At 43.8% G+C, this 26,218-nt stretch overlaps 1 protein-coding gene and 1 long non-coding RNA gene across 3 annotated transcripts in view; both read right to left on the reverse strand.

Annotated features, from left to right (window-relative positions):
* The window catches only part of DSP (desmoplakin), a 229,494-nt gene that overhangs the window by 24,466 nt on the left and 178,810 nt on the right, over positions 1 to 26,218 (reverse strand). For both annotated transcript variants that reach the window (XM_086965017.1, XM_086965016.1), the window contains exons 18-22: positions 24,122 to 24,315; positions 22,906 to 23,068; positions 22,279 to 22,362; positions 21,006 to 21,113; positions 18,406 to 18,504 (exon numbers count right to left, since the gene is read on the reverse strand). In XM_086965017.1, the coding sequence (XP_086821143.1) occupies positions 18,406 to 18,504; positions 21,006 to 21,113; positions 22,279 to 22,362; positions 22,906 to 23,068; positions 24,122 to 24,315 (648 nt within the window). The remainder of the gene's footprint in view (positions 1 to 18,405; positions 18,505 to 21,005; positions 21,114 to 22,278; positions 22,363 to 22,905; positions 23,069 to 24,121; positions 24,316 to 26,218) is intronic.
* On the reverse strand, positions 11,480 to 18,045 carry LOC147722488 (uncharacterized). The gene is made up of 3 exons (XR_015310029.1): positions 17,374 to 18,045; positions 16,741 to 17,201; positions 11,480 to 11,703 (listed from the first exon to the last, which is right to left on the reverse strand). It is a non-coding gene; the product is annotated as an uncharacterized LOC147722488 (long non-coding RNA).

Consider the following 26,218-nt stretch of genomic DNA (forward strand, 5'->3'; position numbering starts at 1 on the left):
GGGGCCGGCGATGAAGCTTGCAATGACAGACTCTTTAGTTTCTAATGCCAGGTCAGGGGCAGTATTTGGTTGGTGGCTAGGCCCAGGTGCCACCCCTCAGGTTGATGTAACGTCAACCAGGACTTGCTCGTTGTGCTCATTATGCTCCTCTGCCCTCTTCCTTTTTTCCAGAGCCCTATACTTGCCTCCATCTGTTAAGCCAAAGATGTTGGTGATTAATGGTTGACAAGAAACCAAGTCCGGAGGGGGTTTTGGCTGCTTTTTTTTTATTGTGTCAGTTTTATCCGTATTTTTACTTTTTTCAGTCTTTTACACACCCTTCCCTTTGCCCCCACGGGTATCGGTCCTCTTTCCTTGATTTTCAAGAGTCAGCATGGAAGATTGGGTAGCTGCAGCCGCTGTTGACAGAGAAACCTGAACACTTTCAATCCTAGTGTTCTTCACACCCAATCCTGTCATTCTTACTTGTAGTCTGCCACCGATACAATGTATTCTCTGTGAGCGGCTCTGGCTATGATACACAGGAGGAGGAAGCGCAGCTCTGCGCGGACCGTGCGGAAGAGATGACACAGGAATTCCCTGCAGAGCTTGCAGAGCCCCAGGGAGCGACTAGAGTGCTCCGATCAGCTGTTCGCTTGACGCTCGCCGCAGGGCGGGAGATGTCACTAGTGCCAGACTGAGCCGCGCAGACTGAAACAAGCAGATTACTCTCACCGCATGCTCCGCGCATGTCGTATCGACAGACCACAGCAATCTCTCATCGCAGGTGCTTCATTACAGTGCTTCACAGTGCTTTAAAAGGGCAGTTCTGTAGTTTTCCAATTGTTCTGGGGTCTGACCGGAGGAGCTCTGTGAGTGAGCGGCTACTCAGATGCCATCTTGCCTTCCGACACTGCTGAATCCCTAATATAAATCTATATCAATGCAAAGAAGTAAATCACCAAGTGTACATTTATTAGAAATCATCCGTCTCCATCAATTGCAAAGTAACAATAATCCCGGATCTAGTCCAAAACACTGTACTTAATCCAATCTAACAGCCTGGATAACGAACTAACCTTGTTAGTATGTAGGAGATTGTGAGCTCTTTCCTATAAAGATGAAATCATGTGCTAATCTAAAACTGGGTGAAAGTGACATTGCAGCGAAGGATTGCTTCAGGGGTTGTTTCTTTTTTAACACTGCTATTCTCAGCCAAAAGGAGGCTTATTTCAATGAGACAGAGTACTATCTAGCATGCTACTGTCCAACTAAGGTTGAGTTTTTTGGCAAATGGCTATAGTTCAAACAAGCCCTAAGTAACTGAAAGGAGAAATGCTGCAACTTATGGTTGGTTGTTTCTGAAGAAGACAAGTGACCTTTAAATTCATGCCAGAAATATAACACTGAACGAGCTCACAGGCCTGTTTTAAAAAAGAAAAACATAGCAATATGGATAAAGCAAGGTCAATGTTTTTAGGATTTTACTTTATAGTTTAATAATCACAGCAACAAAGATGTTAACTACAAATAAAGACCGATGGACCCCTGTTGACTGCTTAGTTTCACTTGCTCATGACTAACGCCCTAGAAACTCTCCAGTTTTATCCTTGGTAACTCAGTGTCTTCCAAGCCTTTTTTAAATATGTTTCCTGTTCAAGATGCCACCAACTTTGCTGGCGGACTTGGTCAAAGGTTTTCTACCTTTTCTGTGAAAACATTTTGAGGCTACAAACTTTGGAAAACATAAGAAAATGTATCTTTGATCATTAAATAAGTATCTGTGTAATGTATGAACCGCAAAGTTTGCCTATAGGAAGATTCACTTCACCACCACAATGTCTGTACCTACTGATCTATCAGCTGGAGTCTCATGAAATGGAATGCCATTTTGTTACCCCTTAAGATATGATTAAAGTTCAGGAGAATCTAACTTTTGTCTGACCTATGTTGTTTCTATCAATCAATCAATCAATAAATAAATTTAAACTTTATTCAGATTCAAAAATGTATCCATAAAAGCACAGGTCAGATAAATCGATATTAAAGAAAGAAACAGATTGGACCAAGAAGAAAGAAAAGAGAAAAATACAGAGTACATGGGAAGAAAAACACGCTCCAAGAAGAACTTCTAATGGATGACGAGATGGTAAATAAAACCATTGTCAATTTAAGTTCCAGAAATATTAGCAACAAAGATAAACAAACACTTTGTCTGGGACTATCCTTCTGTCCATCAGTACACATGAACTATGTGGACAGTAAAATTGATGTTTTTAAATTTTGCAGAAAGTGAAAACTAAACAAATGGCATGAACTGAAACCCACCACTAGTAGAGAACCACACCAAATAGATCGGTCCACCCAAGAACAGGGACTAACCATAGGTGACATTGATACCATGATAGTCCTACATGAACTACAACATAACCCAGATGAAATTCTTAATAGAAGGGACGCAAAACTCATCTTAGATGAGTTAGAAATCCAACATAATAAGGCAGCGTGCAGTAATTTTAAACCCCCTTCCACCTTTGTTCCGATGATGCCTCATGACAATATAGACACTTTCCAGGATTTAGTGAGCAGTGTGCTGCTGAATTTCAGACAAAAGAACTGGCCAAAGAAAATGAAACAGTTCAAACACAATCTTACCGCCACCCAATAAAAAGCCATGGAAGACTTAGCCAATGATGACAGTATAGACGTAAGACCAGCCGACAAGGGTGGCAACATTGTCATTTTTACCAAAAGACATGTACATCAAGGAAGCTGGAAGACAGCTTAATGATGAAAAGACATACAGTGTTTCTACCAGGGTAGAATACAACAGCAGCATTGTTACAATTTGGGAGAAGTTGCATGAGTGGAAGGACAAGGGACTTCTCTAATGGGAGGAGTTCTGTTTCCTTAAAAAGGATTATCCTGTCTTACCAGTTATGTACCTTTTCCCAAAAATCCACAAGGACATGAACAACCGCACGGGTCGCCACATTATTTCATCTAGAGGTAGCGCCCTAGAAAATGTCTTGAGATACGTAGACCACTTCCTTAGAGAGTTTGTGTTCTCCTTACCCTCCTATGTACAGGATACCAAAGACTTCCTAGGTAAAATAGCTGGTCTTAAATGGGAAGAAAATTACATTCTTATCACCTTAGACGTGAACTCACTATACACAGTGATAGATCATACACAGGGAGTGAATGCACGTGAAAGATTTCTCAAACAAAGAGATGTCAGGTACCTAGAACACACAAACATGATCTCAGACATGATCAAATTCTGCCTCGAAAACAATTTCTTCTTGTTCAACAGGGGAATTTACAGACAGAAACTCGGTACCGCAATGGATAATTCATTTGCGCCGAGCTTCGCAAACCTGTTCATGGGGCCGTGGGAGGAGGACAACCTTAAGAACATATGTTACCAGGCAGCCTTCTCAAGGGTAAGATTGAGGCTAAGGTATATAGACAACATTTTCTTGATATGGCACGGAGAGAAAAGTGAGGATTTACTTTTCATTGAGGATCTCAATCAGAATGATAGAAATCTCACCTTGACCAGCACCATTAGCACCGAAGAAGTTGAGTACTTGGACACAAGGGTAATAATCAAGAACAATACCATTGAAACAGTCCTATACCGCAAAAGCACAGCAGGGAACACACTACTCCATGCTCTGAGCATTCACCCGGACAATCTCAAATGCAGCGTACCATATGGGGAGCTGCTCAGAGCCAAGATAAATTGTAGCTCTGTACCAGACTACCAAAAGGAAGAAAGTGTAATCATAGAGAGATTCAAAGCAAGGGGTTACCCCACCTGGGTCCTTAAAAAAGCCATACGAAGGATCGCTGAGATTAACAGGACCAACATTCTGAACACGGCAGGACATAATGAGACAGACACGGAAAAAGAAAACACCACTCATATGATCATGAACTTCAGTAGTAATTCAAAACAGATACAGAAGACAGTCAATCGACACTGGGGCATACTCAAGAACTACCCCATAATAGGTAGCAAGATACCTGATAGACCCGGCATCCAACACAGACAGGAAAGGCATAGACCTACAGGGCTTTTTTCCATGTGGCCACTGTAAAGCCTGTGGCAATAGTAAATTGGTCAAAGAATATTGGAACACTAGTACCAATAAAATGGTGAGCATCACACAGTTCTTAACATGCACCAGCACATTTGTAATCTACGTGCTAGAATGCCCGTATAAACTTAGATATGTGGGGAGCAAAACACACATGGATAAGAAGCGTGTCCTTGAGCATATGAGGGCCCTCACAAATAAAGACAAACAATACCCCATAGCCCGCCATTTTGCCAGTCAGCACTTTTCAGACTATACCAAACTGACATACTATGCCATAGAACAGGTTCTACGCAAGGCCAGGGGAGGCAATAGAGTGCTGAGACTTAGACAGAAGGAATCCAGGCATATTGTTGGAATGTGTACATATTACCTTAATAGGCACAATCTTGATGATGAAATGGCAACACACCTGCATAATGAATGATGTCCTAGCAAGCAAGACTGTATGTCCATCTAACTGGATTTTATTCTATTTAATTTTAGTTCACTTACAAGTTATTTTTTTAGATTTATACCTGTCTTAATTGTATATATGCATCTCTTCTTTACAGGGGGAAAGGAAGGGAACATGTCTCCAAGCCAGTGGCAACGGGACCCCTACCCTTTTCTTCAGCTCATCCTCCGATCATACTTCAAGCATCAGATAAGATTTTAATTTTAAACTTGCACCTTTTGATATGTTATTGATATTATTTTGTTATGTTATTAGGAACACCAGGGGTATTACACAAGGGAAAACCAAAGGAAATGATGGACGGAGCGTTGACAATGCAAGCACTCACCCCCAGTCAACTGATCTGGGTTTAATCCATCACCATTCTTTAGCCCACTCTGCCACCCCAGTTCAGACATGGCCATATGCAAATCAGTCTTACCCTGTGCCTCATGGGAACAGTCCAGCCTGAACTGCCAAGCCAAGCCGTGCCTTCCCTGGACCCGAAACAAGCTACAGAGGACCAACGCTCCGTCCATCATTTCCTTTGGCTTTTCTTTGTTAGCCATAAGTTGGCAGGGTATGCTCAGACGTGAGTCCCTTGCTCACTTTGCCACTGGATTCAAGTAAGCCAGGCTGAAGACGGCTGAAATGCCAGAAACCGGTCCTCGGTAGCTTGTTTCCGGTCCAGGGAAGGCATGGCTTGGCACTCCGGGCTGGACTGTACACGTGAGGGTTTCAGATTTCTGCAATGGCATGGTTTGTGACTAGTTGTGAGTGAGTGCAGCCAGGTGAGAAGGTGGTTCAGACCATCTAAGCCACCTGGACTTTTCGCTCTTTAATCACCTGATTTTTGAGCTTTCACTGTGGGTGAGGCTCATAAGCTGGGACTCACCCACGGTAAACTTGTGATAAAAAGGACTGCATGTGGTTTCTGCCGGTGTCCGCCTTGTGAGATAAGGCCGCTGTGCTGCAGCCAATGATAAGTGAAACTAGAGTGGTTACATGTGGGCACGTTTTGCACCCGTGTAAGGGCTGTGAGGGGGGAGATTCCTGTTGTACGCAGCCCAGGAACTGGGTACAGATAGAATGTTGTAGAAGGGACTATGCAGAGTTGGGTGGTGACATGAAATAGGCTTTAAATGTGGGGCTACACATGAAATGGGTAGTCAGTGTGCTTTACTGTTTCACTCTAGGAACACGCCAATATACTCCTATGAAGAAAGAGACCACATGGGGTAGTTTCAGTTCCATTGGGCCTACAAACTTCAGGTATGCACAAAAGTACACAGTAAGTGGTGTGAAAATAATCATTCTATGTCCAAAGGCATAGCTGTACTGCTTATGAGCCAATGTCATATTCCTCAGACTCAGTTCAGAACCAGAGCCCAGGCTAGGTGTGACCCTGCCACTCTGGAATAATTACCTTTATCACCAAGCTGTACCATCCGAGGCCTAGCCCTTCACTGCAAGTATTCCCCAGGGTGGAGGTCTTCTCTCCAAGATGGAGAGATGGGGTGAAGCTGAAGGACATCAATCAGCAGCTTTCACCCAATGCCAGGCACTAGTCCTGCTCCAGGCTTGGGCCGTGATGTCAGCAAGTGGGGAAAGGGGGCTTTTTAGAGACCATGTGGCATGGGACCCCTGGACGACGCCATCTTGAAGTATCCCAGAGGCCAGTGAGGAAGGTGGGATCAGGGTGAGAAAGGTGATGTTGCCCTGCAAGTTAGGACAGAAGTGCATTCCTGCCGGCTCCCTCCACTTTTTCTTAAAAGGTCTTGCACAGGAAGAGGAGCTCTCTCTGGGATGCGGTCTTGCTGAGGAAGACTGGTGCTGGGGGCTGGCGTCATGGGCAGTTGGAAGGAGGGGACCCTTGACTGTCTCCAGGGCCAGGAACTCTGCCTTTGAGTGCCTCCAGGACTGGTGAAAGAAGTGCTGAGATTCTGCGCAAGGAGAGGAGAGGCCCAGAAGGAGAGCCAGGTGAAAGTCTGGTGAAGCCAGCTCCTTGCAGAGCTTGCCCCCTCAGAAGACAGTAGGGTGATGGAAAGTGTTCCAGATGGCTAGGGCTGGCCACCAGGAGCAGAAGGAGATGAATGCCGGTAAGACTGCCCACCCCTCAGGGGCCTGAGATACGGCCGAAAGGTAGGTGACCTTTGATGAGTCTGACGATGAAGCACACGGGGCTCAGCTGCCGGTCTCCAATGTGCCCCCAGGTGGGTCAGGTCATGGGGGCTGCCCGAAGAGGAAGATAAAGCCGGGAAGCCCTGCAGTGCTCTCCACGAAACTGATGCGGGACGTAGGATCCCATCCTTGGGCCCCAAGAAGTGAAGTCGGGGTTCTCCATTGCGCCCCGTGAAGGTGCCCCAGGGGCCCTTGGGCCCGATGAAAGTTAAGTTGGATGTGCCATCGCACCACCCGTGAAGGTGCCTCAGGGGACCATGACATACATATAAACTGGCCTGATGAAAATGGGGGCGGGGAGTGCCGTCACACCCCCGTGAAGAGGCTTTAGGGGCCCAGCATCCTTCCCCCTAGGCCCAGACAAAGAGGAAGTCAGGGATCACTGTTGTACTCCCTGTTAAGCTGGAAGGGGGCCCAGGATGCCTCGCCCCAATGGCAGGAGAGAGTAGGGCCGTCGACACTTCCCCGCATCACCTCCAGGCCGGTCACAGCCCCCGCCTCTGCCCACAGGAGTGGGGAGACCAGAATAAAGGGTCAGCTCCAGCGGCAGCACGTGAGGGTGCTGGCCAGGCGGGGAGCCAGCGAGAGCAGCCAGGAGTGGGCTCCCCTTCCTAAGCTGCTCTCCAACGACGTACCTTCACAGGAGGTGCCAGGTGGGACCACCCCTTCCCTCCAAGGAAAGACCGAAACGTGATGCGAGGCCATCAGCCAAGTCAGTGCGGCTCTCCTCTGAGCAGCAGGAGAGCCACTCCTCAAGGATGCATGCTCCAGAGAGAGCGCCCAATAATTCCCTGCAGGGCCTGGCAGCATTCAGGGGTTAGAATGGCTTGTGATGACACCAGGAAGATGGGGTCATCAACCTCATGAATGCCATGTGCAGGGTGAGCTGCATGACGAGCGCAGACTCCCATGAAAGGAGCTGGGAAGTCCCCAGCCTGAGTCTCTAGGGCTCAGACATGAATAACCCTTCAAGGGTTTCAGTCCAGTGTTAAGTTCCTCCGAGGCTGGAACTTTTGTTCTGCAGCATGGAGGATCCTTGTTTTTGGGGGACAAGGATTATGAGTTGCTTCCAGGTGGGCTTCATGTGGGGAGTCTCTTTCTAGGGAAGGAAGGTGTTAAATATGCGGAGGTGCATTTACATAAATGTGGTCCTTTTGAGACTAGATGTCATATGTAATATGTGATGTTAAAGTTGAATTGGAAATGTGTTGCTAGAATTCTTGCCAGGGTACCTGGTTATAATTGCTCAGCCATCTAATTATAAATGTGAGTTCTTTTAGGGGCAGTAACTGAATTGTGTTGTACATGTTACCAGATATATTAAGTACTCCTCACTTCAAGTCATGCTTTGACATGTATTTTTGCTACTGTGATTTAAGTGTGTATACTGTGTTGTCAGTATTAGGTGCTCTCGGTCAGGGTTATATGTCACTATGGCAGGTGTTACCAGTATAAAAATGCTTATTGACATAACGTGGTGGGCAGCCACTAGCTTGATGCCAGTGGTAAGAGCCCTCACTCCAAGTTATGATGAACCGGTGGCAATTGGGGGCAAAATGATGTTCATACATGTGAGTGGTGGAACATACACAACGTCAAGAAGTATTTCTAGCATCTGATGTATATTTGTAAATTGTAGCGTAATATTGAGTAGTGTGTGTGTAATAAATGAACTTATTAAAAAAAAAGCACAGGCTGGACACTCAATTATCGAGTGTTATTTATGCGTATCTGTCAATGGTGATTACTAGCCCACACCACTACCTTGACTAAGCTTGGACTGCCCTGCAACGCTACCACCTGAAAGTCAAGCGCTACGATGGGGTGTTTGTTTCCCAGTGAAGGGAAAATGTAGACCCATTACTTGTGCAGGCCTCACAACTAATGCCTCGTATTCCAACAATCTGGACAAGTTAAGAAACACCTACAAACTTACAGATTTGGGGGTATTTTTGTATCTCTCGCAGGCCAATTCCCTCCCTGGAAATGCGCACAGAAAGAGCTTTTCCAGGTTGAGATGAGAATGGTGTAACAGCATATTTAACGGGGTTTTAGGAGAATGGAATTCTCTAGTGGGGAAATATTTTCCTTGACAAAGGAAAAAGTGCACAGATATAAGCATTTCCAACTTGTGGTTATTTCAACTGCATAAATGTTACACACTGCTGTAAATCAAAGAAATCTATAAATACATAGATTTTCTTCAGCATTCTTCAAATCTTTTGCAAACCCCAAAAAGAAACAAAGTTGTCCCTAATGAACAAATTAGGTTCGAATCAATGCCAACAGACCCTTTTCAGGTGAGAGACTACCAATTTTATAAGCCAAAAGTAGCTTTATTTTAATTTTCTCTAACCTGAAATTCTCTCTGATTCAACAGAAGTCAATGTAGAAATAAAAAACACTGATTTAAAATCTTCAACTTTCCTGTTATACAATGTTGGCATGCATGTGTTATGTCGGCCATTTACCAACATTCTGACAGGGTCATCTATAGTCACTTTCCTTCTTCTGCGAGTTTGAAGGGTCCCTCTTTTGAAATCATGACAGGGATGGCATATTTACATATTTTTAATTTTGAGTATTATGTTCCAATTGCTTTTATTTGTCCAAAACAAACACTTACATCCAATAAAGCTTGTTCATTTGTTTTTCCAAAAGAGTACAATTTAGTGTGAATACAAGTAATCTCAAAACTAATGTAGAATCCTGTGGTGCATAGGAAACAAGAGGGGCAACTAAAAGAAGTGTGTACATGCAGTCAACACTATGAATATCTTTTACACAAACAATTATCCAATGTTAAACTGCAAAAACAAATGTGGATAATAATTCTATATAATGTGACACTTAATTTTTATTTTCTTGCCACATAATTCAGTGAACCCTGCCACATAATTTGTTCATTTACTGGCACATAATGAAAGTGGTACACAGTTGGGGCCACTCATCTGAAAAGTATCTGTTGTATAGAGATGACCCAGCAGTCTAGATGATCACACAGGCACAGGCATTCACCAGGTTCCACTTTCAGTAACAAATTAATTTACTATTTTTCTTTTACTTATCATGGTTTTAAAGATAGCAAAGAAATGCACTAATTTTTACTAACAAAAAGAACTGGAATTTGAGGGCTAAGGGCCTGATTTTGAGTTGGCCCGGAGGACCACCAGCCCGCAGTGGCAGCGGTCCATGAAACGCAGCCAAGCCGGCGGCATCCCACCTGCCACATCAAGAGTTCATCGTGGGGCTGGCAATGTGTGTCCTGTAGAGACTTGGCAGCAACATACTTCGGCTCTGCTTTTGAGCCTGAAGACGTTGCGGACCATTCTGAAATGCCTCCAACCAGTCAGACACTATTTCCCTGCAGTACGTTATGCAAGAGAAAGTGTGCGCGCAGCAAACCCGATGGCATAAGGGCAAACACTGATAACACCAGTAGCATCTCTCAAGGGCACCCTTGCCCTGGAGACAGTTTTGCACCCCAAAGCATGCCTTTCCACCGACTGTTGCATGGCGATGTCCCACCAGGGAAAGGTTGTTAGAAAGGCAGGTCATAATACCCACGGCAGTGCTAATGCCGGCACCACCTCCATTGACTGCCTCTGCCTCCCTTACCAATGTAGTCCAGATATTGGTGGTGGCGGCAGATTAGAGGCTGTCTTCACGCCCACTTCGTATTCCGGCAGTCGGACTACTAGGTATGTGGGCGGGCAGACCGCCAAAATGTAATGGCAATTCCCAGACCACCAAGGTCATAATCACACTATTTTCCCATTTACCTCTCATTAAATTTCCTTATTGGAAGATAAAAAGAATTTGAGAGACACGTGCATTAGCACAAAGTATGTTAGTAAGGATGGTGAAGATGATCCTAAATCACCAAACTGCCAGAAAGAACGGACATGCTTTTTCTTGACCTTATTAATATGCTTGTAAAGCCATCTAGGAGGTAGCACAACAAGGACAGCTAATAACAGTTTACAGGGCAGTTGCAGTGTGTAGAACATAACTCTTCCTACTTCCTTACTCAAACAGACACAAATAACTTCAGTACTAAAGAGATGAGCAATAAGTGTAGCATCTTAAAATTAGCAAAAACACACAGCAAACGTACCACTTAGTCTCAAAAAAGGAGCATTTCTATAAAGTGCAACAGACATTCAGCCTGACCAAGGTTTCACATTAAAAAGAAAGTTGAAAAATTATTAAGACCAGCCATTTGGATTAAGTTCCAGTCTATTCGTGGGACAATATTTGAAGGTAAACTATTTAAATATTCTGTGTTCTTATTACCCTAGTATGTTTGGAAAACCTAATTTAATGCTGCCAGTACAGAAGACACATAATACCTGGATGGGTTGGGTTACAAGGCTCTCCAAGATCTGGAGATGTGTTTGTTTTTGTCCTGGGTAGGCAAGGGAGTAGTTAAAAAATTAAATTAGCCTCACTTCAAATTCACATCTAACACATATATATATTCAAACAAAACATACAAAGAGTGAAAATGCAACACTCCTTAGAACAGTTCCCCTCACATTCGTTCCATACCATCTCTTCATTCATCTTGTCACCCATCTGTCCATTCCTTAATCTTTGCACCACCCATTCCCATTCATTCATACTTTTTACACCCATTCTTTTATATATACATCCATCCTTCCGCTTATCCAATCATCAACATTCAAGTATCCATCCACCCGCCCTTTCACATATAAAGTTTTTACCCTTCTCGAGCTATGCATTTTTTCATCCTTCACTGCTCCTTTCAAATTTTCAATCCAAACTTTCTCCCGTTCATCTAGCAATCACTTTCACCTCCATTTCCTACTTTACTTTCGCATTTCACTCCTTTGTTTCGGTCTTTCTTTCCTCTTTTTATTAACTCCATCTACTCTTATTTTTCTCGCTCTGGTTCTTTCTTACCTTTCTCTCTCATTCAAGTCTTTTCTATGTGCCCCACTCTCTGCGTTTTCCCCTAGTTGAGATATTCCTCTTATTCTGGCTCCTTCACTATGCATGCCAGCTCAAGGCCCCTTTCATGGTATTCCCATGCAATGTTATTTGTGGGCATTTTATCTACACATATAGGAAGCCCATGACCATCTAATTAACATTCAAGCAGACCTAGTTTACCAGTGTATAGGGCACATTGGTAGCCACTCCTGAATTGTCATCACTGTGTATGGGTGAAATATTTGTGTTAGTTGCAGAAATAAAACTTTGGATATTAACTTCTTCCAGCAATCAAATGGCATTTCAATCTAAGGCCAGAAGAAAAAATGCAGAGGTAAGAACGTAAGATGCAGTTTCTGGTTTTTAAGAGCGGGGTATGACTCTGATGTGCTACTATGCTTTTGTGAAATGATACACAGATTTCCTTGAAGTGTGCTTTGCTTATTTAGAGATGGTTTGGTCTGAAGGATTATTGTTGTTATTCATTATGTATTAACTGCTCTTCTAAATAGTAGAGTCATTTTATTTTCTTAATTAAAGGTCCGCACCTGAGTTTTGTAGGAAGCTGGCTCTTTAAATAATGTACCAAAAAAAAGGTACACTGTGTAAAGAGTCCAGGCAAACCTCAAAGGAATTAGAGGCACAAATGACACCCCAAATGCTCTCTTTTGTGGTAATGTGGGCTAGAAGTTAGACATATCAGAGGGGAGTGCTAAGCATTTATTGCACACACAAAGGCAGTGAGACACACACCCAATAAAGAATCCAAAAATGTATAAAAATAATGCATACTTTTATAAGAATTGAGATAGCAAAATCAACGGAATCAGGTAAGTACTTTTCGAGGTATACATTTTTACAGTTTTCAAAAGCTGACAGTGCAATTTTTGGTAGCGGTAATGTTATCCTATGAATAAAAACATGTAATGCATTTGAGCACTTAACAGTGACTTACAGGACTGTTCTCTGGGACTTGAGGCGAGTATGGCGCAAGGTCCACGGCCGCACCAACAGTTCACCCTAGGTGGCTCTGGGGTTTCTGGATGCAGAGGAGTGTTACGGCATCGGGTGTCCTATTCACTTCAATGGGGAACAGTCTGGTTGGAAAGAGATTGCAAGCTGGGACTGGGGGACCAGTCTGGGGGAACCCACAGGGGGGCTCGACCCTTGAGATTCTTGATAACGGCAAAATAGCAGTGGTCCACTTCTCATGCTGCGGGGCTCGGGTGCAGTGGTGTCTTTTGGCATTAGGTTCAATGTTTGAGTCTCTAGCGGTTGGAGGGCCTGAAGAAAGAGGCTGCACGAGGCAACTGGAAGTCTAGTCTTGGCAAACCCAAAGATGGGCTTAGCCTCAGAGGGTCTCGGGACCCTGTTAGCACCTTCACCTCCTTCAGAATCAGACTGTGGGGAAAGGGTGAGGAGGTGCTTTGAGGCGTTGGGTGGCGGTGGTCAGAGGCTTTCTCTGTGCCTTGGTTTCTACTGAAGAGGTGCAAACAGTACAGCTGGACCACTCACAATGTGCATCTCATTGTCCCTGAAGTCCCTTGATGTGCTGGTCAGGCTTCCTCAACATTGGAGTCCGGACTGGACACAACAAATCTTGGCTGTAGCAAGGGGTCTGGTACCCCAGGTATTAGCACTGCGCCGCTCCAGTCAGTTCTGGCTTGCTCACACTTGGAGGGAGGATGGATCTTACATGTAGGAGCACATTGACCTCTTCCTGGGAGGCTGCAGCGTTGGTAGTCCTGGTACATGGCAAGATGGTAAACCGGATGTGGCTTCTTTGGTGGCTGCAGATGAAGGAGTAGCACCTCTACTCCAAGGGAGTTTCTCTGGTGAGTGGCGAAGCACTGGCAAGCCCTCCAGGTTTCTTGGAGTCTGCACAGTGGCAGGATGAGTCAGGTTCTCCATGAGTGACAGGTACCACAGACAGGACAGCATGGTTAGTGCCAGGTCAGTAGTTGCTCCTTTGTTCATGGGTCAGCCCATCTTCTTTGTCCACTTCTTTATTTTGTCCAGTGAAGTTTAAAATTCTGGTATTAGAGGGTCCACTAAATACACCATTTAGGGACGTTAAGGGGAGTGAGTCATTTAGTTAATGGCTACTACCAATGGGCTACCTACCCTTGAGGTCACTATGCCCCTTAAATAACCACTTCTTTTGGGGAAGAGGTCATCATTCTGTCCCAGAATTCCTAATTCCACCACACACAAGATGGTGCAATTTCTAAATTTGTATTCACTTGAAGCTGATCACCCCAGAGGTGATCAGCCTGGCAGTGCAGCACACCTCCTACATAGCTAATGTTCCCACCTGTCCTGGTGACAGATGGGCCCAGGGAAGGCGATGGCATTTACCCTATCTGGGGAAGCCTTGGTTCAGATATAAAAGGCAGCAGGGGCATTTGAGGCCTCCTGCCTTTATATGCTGATATACCAGCAATCCTGGAGAAGGAGGTGATAACACCTGCCTCCAGAGCAGGCATTGTTCCTGACCACCTAAGAGCTAGGGCTCTTACCCCTGGGGTCAGAAATTAATCTGTGGTGGCAGACTAGACATCACCAGTCAGCCAGGGCCGGTAGTTTACATGGGGTAGCTTTAAGGTATGTATTAATAAATCCATCACTGTAATCAGTGTGGATCTATTAATAAGAGGTGTTTGATACCAAACACCATTGGTTTCAGTGAGGCCATTATGTAGCTGAGAAAGTAGGTTTGACCAGTGCCCAGTACATGCCTTAAGATGGCTTCCCTTTTTACTTGTACTGAAAGTAATTGAACTGGTCAGCACAAAGCCATATCAACTCATGCAGATATTTTCTCACATGTAATTTAGTGCACCCTGCCTTAGGGCTTTAAGTCCTACTGTACGGGTGACTTACAAATATTACATGCAGTGTTAGGGGGACCATGTCGTGTTTTCACTTTTTGAAGCACCTTGTCTTGACGCCTGCAGTGTCAGCCTGTATGAGTTTGGTGCTGGGTCCCTTAAAATGTCACAAGGTATGCTGCAGCTCTTAGGGACCCTCTTTAGTACCTAGGTCCTAGGTACCAGAGATGCCACTTACTAAGGACTTACAGAGGTGCTAAATGCCTAGTCACTCGGGGATCAAGTAATAAGTTGTAATTTCTAATTTCTAATTTAAAACACTTGTAGAGCGCGGCGTACACCTTGCGGTTTCTTGGCGCTGGAGGTTCAGTAACTGAGGAGGAAAGACCATGGAAGGGTGGAGTAAGTATTAGGCGGGGAAAGCCTGGCTGAAGAGGAAAGTTTTCAGGTCTCTACGGAAGGAGAGATACTGAGTTGCAGAACGGAGATTGTCTGGAAGTGAGTTCCAGAAAGTAGGGGCCAGAGTTGAGAAGTTAGAACCGCCCCACTTTTTGCGTGAGAAGCGGGGGATCTGGAGAAGGGACTTGGAGGAAGACCGGAGGTTTCTAGCGGGGACATAGGGTTTAATTAGTGAGGCGATGAAAGCGGGGGCAGTGCCCTGGCGGGCCTGAAAAACCATGCATCCGATCTTGAAAAGGGAGCGTTGTTTCACGGGGAGCCAGTGAAGCTCTTTTAGAAGGGGGGTGGAGTGGTGATAGCGTGGAAGGCCGTATATCAGCCTGGCCGCCTGGTTCTGGATGGTTTGGAGTCTACGCAGGCTGTACGCTGGGATGCCATGATAGAGGGCGTTGGCGTAGTCCAATCGTGAGATTACCAGGGCGGCTATGATGATCTTAAGTGCCTGGGGAGAGAAGAAGCGGGAGACAGAGCGGATAGTTCGGAGAGTGAGGAAACAGGAGGAAACCACGGAACTGATTTGTGAGTGAAGAGTGAGCTGATTATTCATTTTAACACCCAGTGTTTTGACCACGGTGGAAGGGGATGGTGCCGGGCCAAGAGAGGGGGGCCAGAAAAGAGAGTTCCAGGGGCTGGATGAACCACCAGTGAGAACCAGCTCGGTCTTGTCAGGGTTCAGTTTAAGATGGTTGTGGTTCATCCAGTCCCTGATGAATGTCATAGTTGACTGGAAATTAGAGACCGAGAGAGGAGAGGGGGACAGATCAAAGATGAGCTGGAGGTCATCCGCGTAGTTGTAAACAGTGACCTCCAGCTGCTGGAGTGCATAGATAAGAGGAAAGATATAGAGATTAAAGAGTAAGGGAGAGAGAGAGGAGCCCTGGGGAACACCGCAAGTGACAGGGAGAGGGGTGGAGGTGAAATCGCCTAGTCGGACCGCCTGAGTGCGGTCCCTCAGAAAGGAGGAGAGCCAGACCAGAGCTGATCCCCCGATGCCGGCCGCCTTGACACGGGCGAGTAAGATGGTATGGTCCACCGTGTCAAAGGCGGCGGAGAGATCAAGGAGGACCAGTGCCTGGTGGTTGTTGTCATCCATACCCTTTCTGAGGTTGTCTAGGACTGAGACTACGACCGATTCGGTCGAATGCCTGGGGCGGAATCCTGCCTGGCGAGGGGCCAGCCCCCCATTCGCCTCAATGTGAGCGCTCAATACCGCGGTGACATGGCGTTCCATCACCTTGCCCAGGAAGGGCAGCAGGGAGATGGGGCGAAAGTTAGCCGAGATGGAAGGGTCCGCGCCGGGTTTCTTCAGCAGAGGCACTATGGTGGCGGCCTTTAGTGCAGGGGTCACAACACCCTGAGCCAAGGAGCTGTTAAGGAAGGCGATAGGGGGATCAGGGATTGTATTGTTTTTGGGAAAGAACACTGGCCCTAGGGACTTGGTTAGCAGGAGCCCATTGCACTTCAGTCAAAATTGCATCAAATACCAGGCAAAAAGGGGGGTGGACTACTACAATAAAATACTATTTTCCCACAGGTATAGGTATATACAGCTCAAATACATTTTTCTTTTTCAAGACCCGATTTTTGGAGGCGATAGGTTATTGGAGAATTTAAATAGTGACTATCATTGTTTTTAGGGTAGATAATAATGTAAAAATCTGCACATGGGAGAGATCAAACTAACAGGAGGTTAAACTGTCTGTATGGTTAAGGCGCAATGCTTGAAAGGTTTCACATGTGGCCTTTGAGCATGAGGCTGTATTTTGCGGAACAGGGTGGGAAAATGCTTTACAGGGTTTGAGTAGTATACAATAATTTGATTGTAATAAAGACATTTAATATTTGATCAACAAGTTAAGAGTGCAATGGCCTTCTTTTCAGGGGGCACAAATATGCTTGACACAAGAGTGTGGTGCATGTGGTGGTGGCCTTCCAGATCTATGTTAAAAATGTCAGTGATAATTTACAACATCCCCCGACAACGCCTTCCCATCCATACCAACGCCAATGGCAGCTGGCGTCCTCCACGGAAATTACGCCCACACAGTGCAACCGCCTGTGGCAAGACATCCCTAAGGTCTATAGTAGTATCCCGCAGAGGGAAAATGCATACAAAATTATGACACAATGGTAATACACACCCGCTCGATTGCACAAGATGTTCCCCGCCTCTTCCCTTTTGTGCTGGTGGTGTTCGACTGCATCTGGGGATTTCCTACACATTAGGTGGGCTTGCCCACTCCTGGCCCTGTTCTGGAAGGAGGTCCTTAGCCATATTAAAAGGGTATTGGGTTTCCCCCTGCCGGATTCCACAAGCACGATCCTTTTGGGCATCAAGCATGCCAGCTTAAAGGTGCTCACCCGCAGTGATTGGACTATAGCGCTTCACATGCTTTGAGCTGCTAAGCAACTTATAGCGTTATACTCGAAGAAAGAGGAGACCCCCCAATGGTATGTGCGATTATGGCATGTCATAACCATGGAACTCTTTACAGCGAGGCTGCAAGCGCGCGACACCTGCTTCACGGCTGTTTGGCAACTCCTGATTAAATACCTCTGGGCAATAGAGCATGCACGTTACATGCCCACTAAGCTTAGGGCGCTACGACTCTTCGAAGATACTATACTGCTGCCTGCTCCCAGCAGATTGCTCCCGCAGCAAGATCAACTAGGCGCGTAACCTTCCTTAATAAGGGATAGGACTTTCACTAATGAGTGCAGCTGAACACTTCCCCTGCCTGCCCACACCATTCTTACTCTTACTGCTATCTATCTTCTCTCCTACTCCCTCTCTCTGACGTCTCTTTGACGTCTCCCTGTCCACTCATCACTGTTCGCCTTCTTTCGGGCTCTTGCCCGTGATCTCAAGTTGCCGTTCTTCAAAAGTCCTGTAAAATCCCACAATAAATCAATATTGCACTTTATAATGTACCACGCGGCCAGCCCCACGAGGTTGTAGGTGACATGCTGTGTTCAAAATTACCTTCTTGTTGCTTCTTTATTTTCCTAGAGACACTCCTGCAAAACGCAGCTGGCACTAAATAGGGTTGTAGGCCTGACGCTGTGTACATCTGGGCCTATGTTCTATTCTTGATTCGAAAATAAAACAGATTTTCAACAAAAAAAATTCTGTGATAATTTGCTGATGTGGGGGGAATGTAAAGAGGTTGAAAATCCATACTAGTCAGAGGAAATATTGATCTTAACACCTTCAGCGCGGCGCGAATTCTCGCGCTGTGCTGAAGGTTCTAATGAGCCAAGGGCTCATGACGGAAGAGTTCCGCCATGAGCACAGCTCAACCGATGCTCATGACAGAACCGTTCCGTCATGAGCGTCGAAGGGGTTAATGAGAAGAGTGCTTAAATGACCAAAAACAAAACACAAACAGATGAAAAATAGGTAGCATTTTTTACAATAAGACTACATTTATCCAGGCTGATTTAATGAGTAATTCACCTTTATGTCCTCCATGTTCTTGGACATTTCATTCAGGAATTTATAATAATCCCCACCTCTGGTGAGAAGTTCTATGTAACGACTCTGAATGTCTGCAGCCTGAAGGAAGAAAAATGCAAAGGAGTCAAAATATACTTCTTAAAAATAGAAATACAACATTTTTCAAAGTGAAACAATGAGAAAGATGGATGGATAAAAGGCAAAATATATATTAATAACAGATCATTTACTTGAGGAGCATGGTTAATTTAAGTTTATTCAAACCATAGCCAAATTGCATGTGTACTTTAAAAAAACAAACTCCACCAAACACACTTCACAACAGGTTACATAGTAGTATACACAAAGATACAGTTCATAGGTATTACATTAGAAACACATAAGAATTCTGGGTCACCCAGTCAATGTTTGCAGCACTGCTAATGGGTACCATACATATCTCAAACAGCCTTAAGTTTTGACTGCACAAGTGAAATGTCCTGTCATTTCAAAATCTCACATTGTTTTATTAGAGTGACACACAATGTTGAAGAGAAGGTTTATATATTCTAAATCTACTGTACACGACTGCATTGCTGATTGTACGAGATTCATCTTGTCCCCAGAATTTACTATGCGAGGACCATGTACACCCTCTCGAATTTTATATCTGTATTGGGCTATATTAGCCAATATAGAGCAAGGATCATTATATTTTACCAAAACCTGTTCTGCTCAGATGTGGGTTGCACATTGATTTCACCAATACCTTACTCATTGTTCTGATGAATTCCCTTTCCTTTGCCTGGGTTTTTACCAAAACCCATTTAGGATTGGTACAACAAACCACTTACGGGTCTTTGAAAGTGAAGTGAAATGATTACAATTATGGCCAGCAAAGGTTCCCCCATCCCCGTAAATGCTTATATGCAAAGGGCAACAAGAAGAAGAACCTCCACAATACCAGCTCACTTGGTAAACCAAAGGGGTTTTAGTTCATATGAGTGGCTTAAGTCCCGATTTAGATCTAGGCTGATGGGTTACTCTGTCACAACAATGACAAAGATCCTGTCCGCCGAACTATAAATTCCATTATATCCAATTGGACTGATATTTCAGTGGGCGGGATATCAGTCATCCTTGTGATGAAGTTACCCGTCCACTGATACCTAATACAGGCCCTTAGTCTCTGGCTAGTGGGTGGTCATGAATCTTACTGCATCACCTACTATCTATCTGACCAATCTTCTCTAATCTCTACACAAAACTATCTATTGATCGTCAACTCCACTTTGACTAGTAGACTAATGTTCTGGATTCTTCTATAGAGAATCTTCACAGCCATGTGGAATTTCCTGTATCTCTGGAAGGTAGTAGAACAAAACCCTGGGGAGAGGGGGTGAGCTACAATGGAAATTGAATCTATATACTTGGCGAAATTCATATCGAGGAGGAGGCATTCCCTATAGCCGGACACCCTTGCATAACTCTGACATGCCATTAAAAACAAGGGATGGTGTAAGAGGCATTTTCAGAATCTGTGCCCAATGTAAATCAAAAGCCCTCTGCCATTTACTGCATTTCAGTTAGTGTTTCCCAGGAAGGACACATCATGTCTCGATTAGGAACTTAACAGTTATCGAAAGGGGGCCAAGGCCCACCAATCATTCTACCTACGCAGGCATTCTTCAGTTTTCTGTTCTTAGAGCGACCCTCTCAAGCCCACCTAAGAAACTATGGAGATCTTTTTTCATGAAGATGCTAGTCAATGTCCTAAATACATTCTTGTTCCACTAGAAAACTCAACTTTCATTTTGCAATTATTCATTTGGGCTGTAGACCTTTAAAAGTTAGTGTCACACTTTTACAAATTTGCCAAAATACATTGAAAACTAGAACCCTGGTTTGTTTTGAATTATTATTCTCTAATTTCAAGGGTTTTTTTCCCGTGGACCATCATGTAACCTATTTGCAAGAAAAATAATAAGCATGTTGTGTTAGGAGCTTTTGCTCAATTTTTCGAGCTTTTTGACTATTGAGTAGAACTCTCATGTGAAAGGGGCAAAGCAAATGGTAGATCCTTTATCACCCTCAGCCTCACATATATAAGTTATTACAGAATTCTGCAGAGGTGCAATTTTCCTCACAAGGAAATCAGAAGGGGAACTGCTAGCACATATGCTAGCATTTCTTTTTATTCCCATGGCCTCCCTGTAAAGGCTGAACAATGGTAGACCTGATGCCATGTATTGCTTGGTAGAAGAAGCCTGCCTTATACTCCTGCTTGAATATTGTTGACCGCTATGATAAAAGAAAAGTCGATTCAATCCAAGCCTAAGTATATCGTGGACCAGTTACTAACATATACTTTGGGGGCATGAGTATTTCTAGAAGGATGAATAGAAAAATGTGATCCTTTCAGTTTTCGTGGGCTTGGCCATGATGCTATCAATTCAATTAGAATTTAGGACATTTCTCAAACTACTTACAACTGTATCATCATTAGGAAACGATAATGTCACACTTATTCCTCATACCGTTGTCACTACAAGCCAGGCTATCACAATAAAACTTCCCAAATTTAAGCATGGCCAACCTCAGCATAAAGAGCACCGTCGTACCTCTTGTAATACAGTTCCTGATGGCGACTGGACCATTGTCCTTTTTATTGGTATGTTTAGCAAAGTTTCAAGGCCCGAACTATAGGATGCCAGCTGGAGTTCATAATCCTGAAAATCAAAACACACAAAATATGTTAATAAATATTGAGATGGAATTAAAAGTAGAACAAAGGATGTTGAAAATGTCAAAAGCAGATGCGCATATTGACCTGGGTGAGTAATCATATTGTCACAGAAATATCAACAGCCCCCTTGTAGCTATGCCTGGGACAGAAGCTGCATCACCCATCAGTAAAAACAAAATTTCAACTTCAGCGAGTACAAGGGTGGGGTACATAGTAGTAGAGGGGAGCCTGATGAGGAGAGAGACGCATGGGTTGTCACTATTCTGTTTCTCTTTCCATTAATGCTCTTAGTTCTATGCTGGGACACTGCATAAAGCTGTGACCTGCCAAGTACTTGAAAACACGAAATTGAAGGTGGTAATCATACTTGAAAACGAAAAAAGTATTGTACAAAGGACTGCCTCCCGCAGACTGCGCAATTACCAACAACCCTTAAGGAACCAATCACATCATGGGACTAAAAGTGTAAATACAACAGTGATCTACAGAAAATCACTACAAGTAAGTTTATCAACACATGAAACCTGAATCCTTATGGCATTTACTAACTGTTCCACAGTGGATGGAGCACATACAAATAGCATGATCTATACTAAAAGGTTAAACAACTTGTTGGTTACATCAGCAATACACACTAGGGCATGACCAGAAATCATGTACAGTGTTAACCACTCATACAAACTCAGCTCTGAGAACAAAAGCAATTCTTGTTAAGTGAATGTGTGTAACTCATACATTACCGCATCACAAAACAGAGGCAAAGGCTACAAACTATGTTAGATATATAGGAGTATTACTTAAAATACACTGTCTTTGGTTATAGCCCTTGTAAATGTATGTCAAAGATACGTTCAATATCCTTTCAATGGGTAGAACACTACAAAACCTCGGAGGAGCACTAAAAACCTTGCATAAGGAAAGGTTAAGATGATAATTATAATAAAAGAGCTATTCTACATTCATATAAAAACTGATGGCATCCCAGAAAAAGCAATGGAATTCTTCAGGTAAGATATCAATTCAACTTTGACATCACCGCCATGTACTGCTTCTTGCCACACACATCATAACGTCCAATCATTAATGATATTACAAGACATCACCTTTGGATTTACTCACTGAAAACTTTAGAAACTATCTTTCTGTACCTTGATCGATGATGCACACTGCTCTGCTGTCTTCTGAACCTCTTCGACATCGTCTCGTTTACCATTTATTTCTGCATTCAAGATCTATTCAGGAAAAGGAGATCCTCATGATTATGTCTAGATTATGTATAAAATATTGTACTTTTTACTTTTCAAATCAGTGCAGCGAAGCCACTTCATCAGACAGATGCATTGACTTTGCTCTTCAAATTATTTACAATTTTGTAAAAGACAACATGCTTTTTGTATACATCCCTTGCAACAGATTTTCTATTCGGTAATCAATGTATCAAAGTTTGAATTATTAAAAAGATAGATGGGTGTTGAGTACAGGTTGCACACAGATGTTAGAAATATATGCTTACCTCTCTTAGCATTAGTGACACGGCAGGCCTCGCTTTATTCCATTCCTCTATAGATTTTCTATACTAAATATTACATTTTCAACTACATTGCAGAGAGCTATGTGGTAGAGATATAAATGCCTTAAGGCTCACTCCCTGCACAGAGTCACTTGGTGGCTCTAAGCCATTCATAAAAATACAAACAGAAGATCTACATTCATTATCTTTAAAAGACTCAACAACTACAGTTTTAAAGTTCTTTTACAAGCTCCACACTGCATACCTTCTGCTCATTTAAGTATCTGGAAACTGTATTAGAATCAACCAACTTTGTAGATTCTATGACATCTTGTCGATGCTTTGTGTCACCAATCCATCTACTGAGTCCTTGCCAGAGTTGCCTGTAATTTCTCAACTGCTTGCCCTGCTTTTCCAGCTCCCAAGATCTACAAAAAGACATTACCACATTATGTTAATATCCCTGCAAAGGTATCATAGAATGCATCAAAGTAATGATTTCTCCTACTGATATAATAAAAAGAAAATTCAATTGGTATAAACTAAGAAGCAGTTCAAAACATCATAGTCCTTTGATGGCCAAAATATTGTGTCACCTCTTCTGGCACATGTCACGTATGCAGAGTGAGCAAAGACAATTTGAAGTACAAATTGACAGCCAGAGGCCAAAGAGAACCTGTAGCCAGAATTAAAAAAAACACAGTCCCATTGCTCATTGACCAAAGATAAACATAACAAACACAAGGAGAGGATGAAGGGAGCGCTGAAACTTTTCAGACATTCACCTCCAGTCACAGATCTGGGTTAAATCCATCATCGTTCTTTATCTCACTTTGTCACTTCAGTTCAGACCCAGCTATATGCAAATCCGTCTTGACCCTGTGCCTCATGGGAACTGTCCAGCCCAAACTGTCAATACAGGTCTTCCCTGAACCGGAAACAAGCATCCTTGGAACGGTTTCAGGGTAACACCCCTTATCAGCCAGGCTAGCTGGAATCCAGTGGAATTGAGAGCCCCGTCCATGATATCCTTGTGTTTGCTGTGTTCGCCCTAAGTAGGGAGGGTATGCCAAGACGTGGGTCCCTTGCTCACTTTGCCACTGCGTTCAAGGTAGCCTGGCTGATGAGGGGTGCTACCCCGAAACCAGTCCCAGGATGCTTGTGTTCAGTCCAGATCTGAGACTGGGGTTGAGTGTCTGAAAAGTTTCGGCACTCCGTTCATCATCCTCTTGTGTTTGCAAAGATAAACATAGGCAAACAGCTTCACAAGGCTTCCATTAGCCACCGGAAAGTAATCCTAGTTGTGGCGGCCCTTCTGTAGTATAATTGAGAAACAAGGATAGCATATTCAGGAGGAGGCTAATGGTAGGCATATTTTTTCCCACCGACTCTACAGCCTAATCTCGAGAACACATAATAGTAGAAAATTGCCAGAATCAAAATTTTTACTATAATTAATGTACAACAGTTTTCTCACATACCTGTCATCTATTTCTTTATCAATCCTTTGCCAGCGATCATTTAGTTGGGTTACTTTGTCACTAAATTTGGAAATGTCCACATCGCAATTTGAAAAGGACTGTGCAATCTTGTTGTTAATTTGCATTGTGTTCTGAAGCTCAGTTTCCATGTTTCGCAGCAATGCTTTCTTTTGTTCCAATTCAATTTTCATTTTCTAGCAAAGAAAAATAACAACTATATTTAGCCCCTAGGAAGACAATTCGTATAGATGGTATTGCTAGTGTACATGACATAACTTCTAGCATGAAACAATTTAGTGAACAATAAAAAAGAGAGCATGATTCAAAATATACACATAAAACTGTATTAGGGCCCTTGCAATCTAGATGCTAATGCAGTTTTCTTCCCAAAGTTAAAATATGTGGTAAAACGCATTTGACAATTTGCAATTTAGTCCACTGAAAGAGCTGGCCTGCTTGCTGAGTGACTAGGAGCTTAGACTTTAAGACAGCTCAAACTTTTTCAAATGAAGCTTAAAGCACTGATATGCACTGGGTCCCTACTAACCAGACATCAGTGCCAGTGCTCGTTCCCTCCAACAATGTTCTAAATGTAATACAATTGGCACACACGGTGGCACCCCTTAAAGTTGTTAGTAAGTGGTACCCTTTGGTATCTAGGGAATGGGTACCAAAGAGGGTCCCTAAGGGCTCCAGAATGTATTATGCCACCCACATACAAATTGCATGCAGCCTGCCATTGCTGACTGTGTGTCATGGAGCAAACCATGAATGAAAACATGACATGGCACACTTCCTGTGTGCCATGCCAAAGTCACTGAATGTACTATATGTAAGTCACCCCTACAGCAGGGCTTGTAGCCCTAAGGCAGAGTGCATTATATTACATACATGGGCATATTTGCATGAGCAGATAAGCCCCTGTGCTTTTTAGCTCAATTACTAGAGGGTGCAAGTGAACAGGGAAGTCATCTTAAGCAGTACTTAATTTGAACCAGTGGTTTCTAGTGCTTGGCACTGGCACCTAATAGTCAACACCAGTACTTGTGACAGTCTGCCACAAGGTGGCACTGTCTGGCTAATTTAGAGATGACCACACCAACAGGTAATTATTCATTCAATTTACATTAGAAATGACTATTACCTTCTGCCAAAGCCATTCTTATAGCTTTGGAGGCTTGAAATAGTCTGAATTGTCACGCTTGTAGGGGTGGAATGGTTAGAAGTTGTGTTGTTACTAAGATTAGCAGCGCTGTCAGGGGCAATGGGTGATGTTAGCTGCATTGGCCTCCTGACAAAAGCCCTGGCACGTACTATTATTTTTCAAACAAATTAAGCACTGATCTTAAGTATCTTTACTAGTCACCAGTCATGATGAGTTCCCCAGCTATATGATGGATTCACTGAAAACTATGGTGTTTGATATGAAACACCTTGTCTTAGTAAATCTGTACCCTTCAAAGTACAAGATTTGTTATGACATGCCCCCAAAAGGCACCTTAGAAGTGGCCCAGAAAAACATACCACTATCTAATGTGCCGACTGACTGCTATCATCCAGCCTGTCACCACAGACATGTTTCTGACCCCCTGCAGGTGAGAGCCCACACTCTCTGAAGCCAGAAACCACGCCTGCTCCGGAGAAAAGTGTTAACCCCTCCTCCAGCAGGATGGCTAGTGATTTAACATATCAGTGCCAGGGGGCTTCAAAGCTCCTAATTCTTTTGATTAGGGACCTCAGCTTCCTCCAGACCTGGGAGATGCCACCACCTGCCCTGATGCTTATTTGGCACCAGGACATGTGGGAAATTAGCTATACAAGTAGAAGTGTTGCCCTACCAGGCCAGTCACACCTCTAAGGTGGGATGCCCTATGTACTCCACAAAAGATGGATGCCACCATCTTGTTTTTGGTGAAATTTGAAACTCTGGCACAGGGTAATGCCCACTCCCCAAAGGACGGGGTCAAATAGGGGGTGTAGTGACCCCAAGGGTAAGAAGCTTATTGGCTACTACCGTTCACTCCCCTAAATGCCCCTAAATTCAGTTTTTAGGTGGCCCCCTGACACCAGGAACTTAGATTCACCTGACTAAAGAAT

The sequence above is a fragment of the Lissotriton vulgaris genome, chromosome 4_1, assembly GCF_964263255.1.
Source record: "Lissotriton vulgaris chromosome 4_1, aLisVul1.2, whole genome shotgun sequence".
Taxonomy (NCBI): Eukaryota; Metazoa; Chordata; class Amphibia; order Caudata; family Salamandridae; genus Lissotriton; species Lissotriton vulgaris.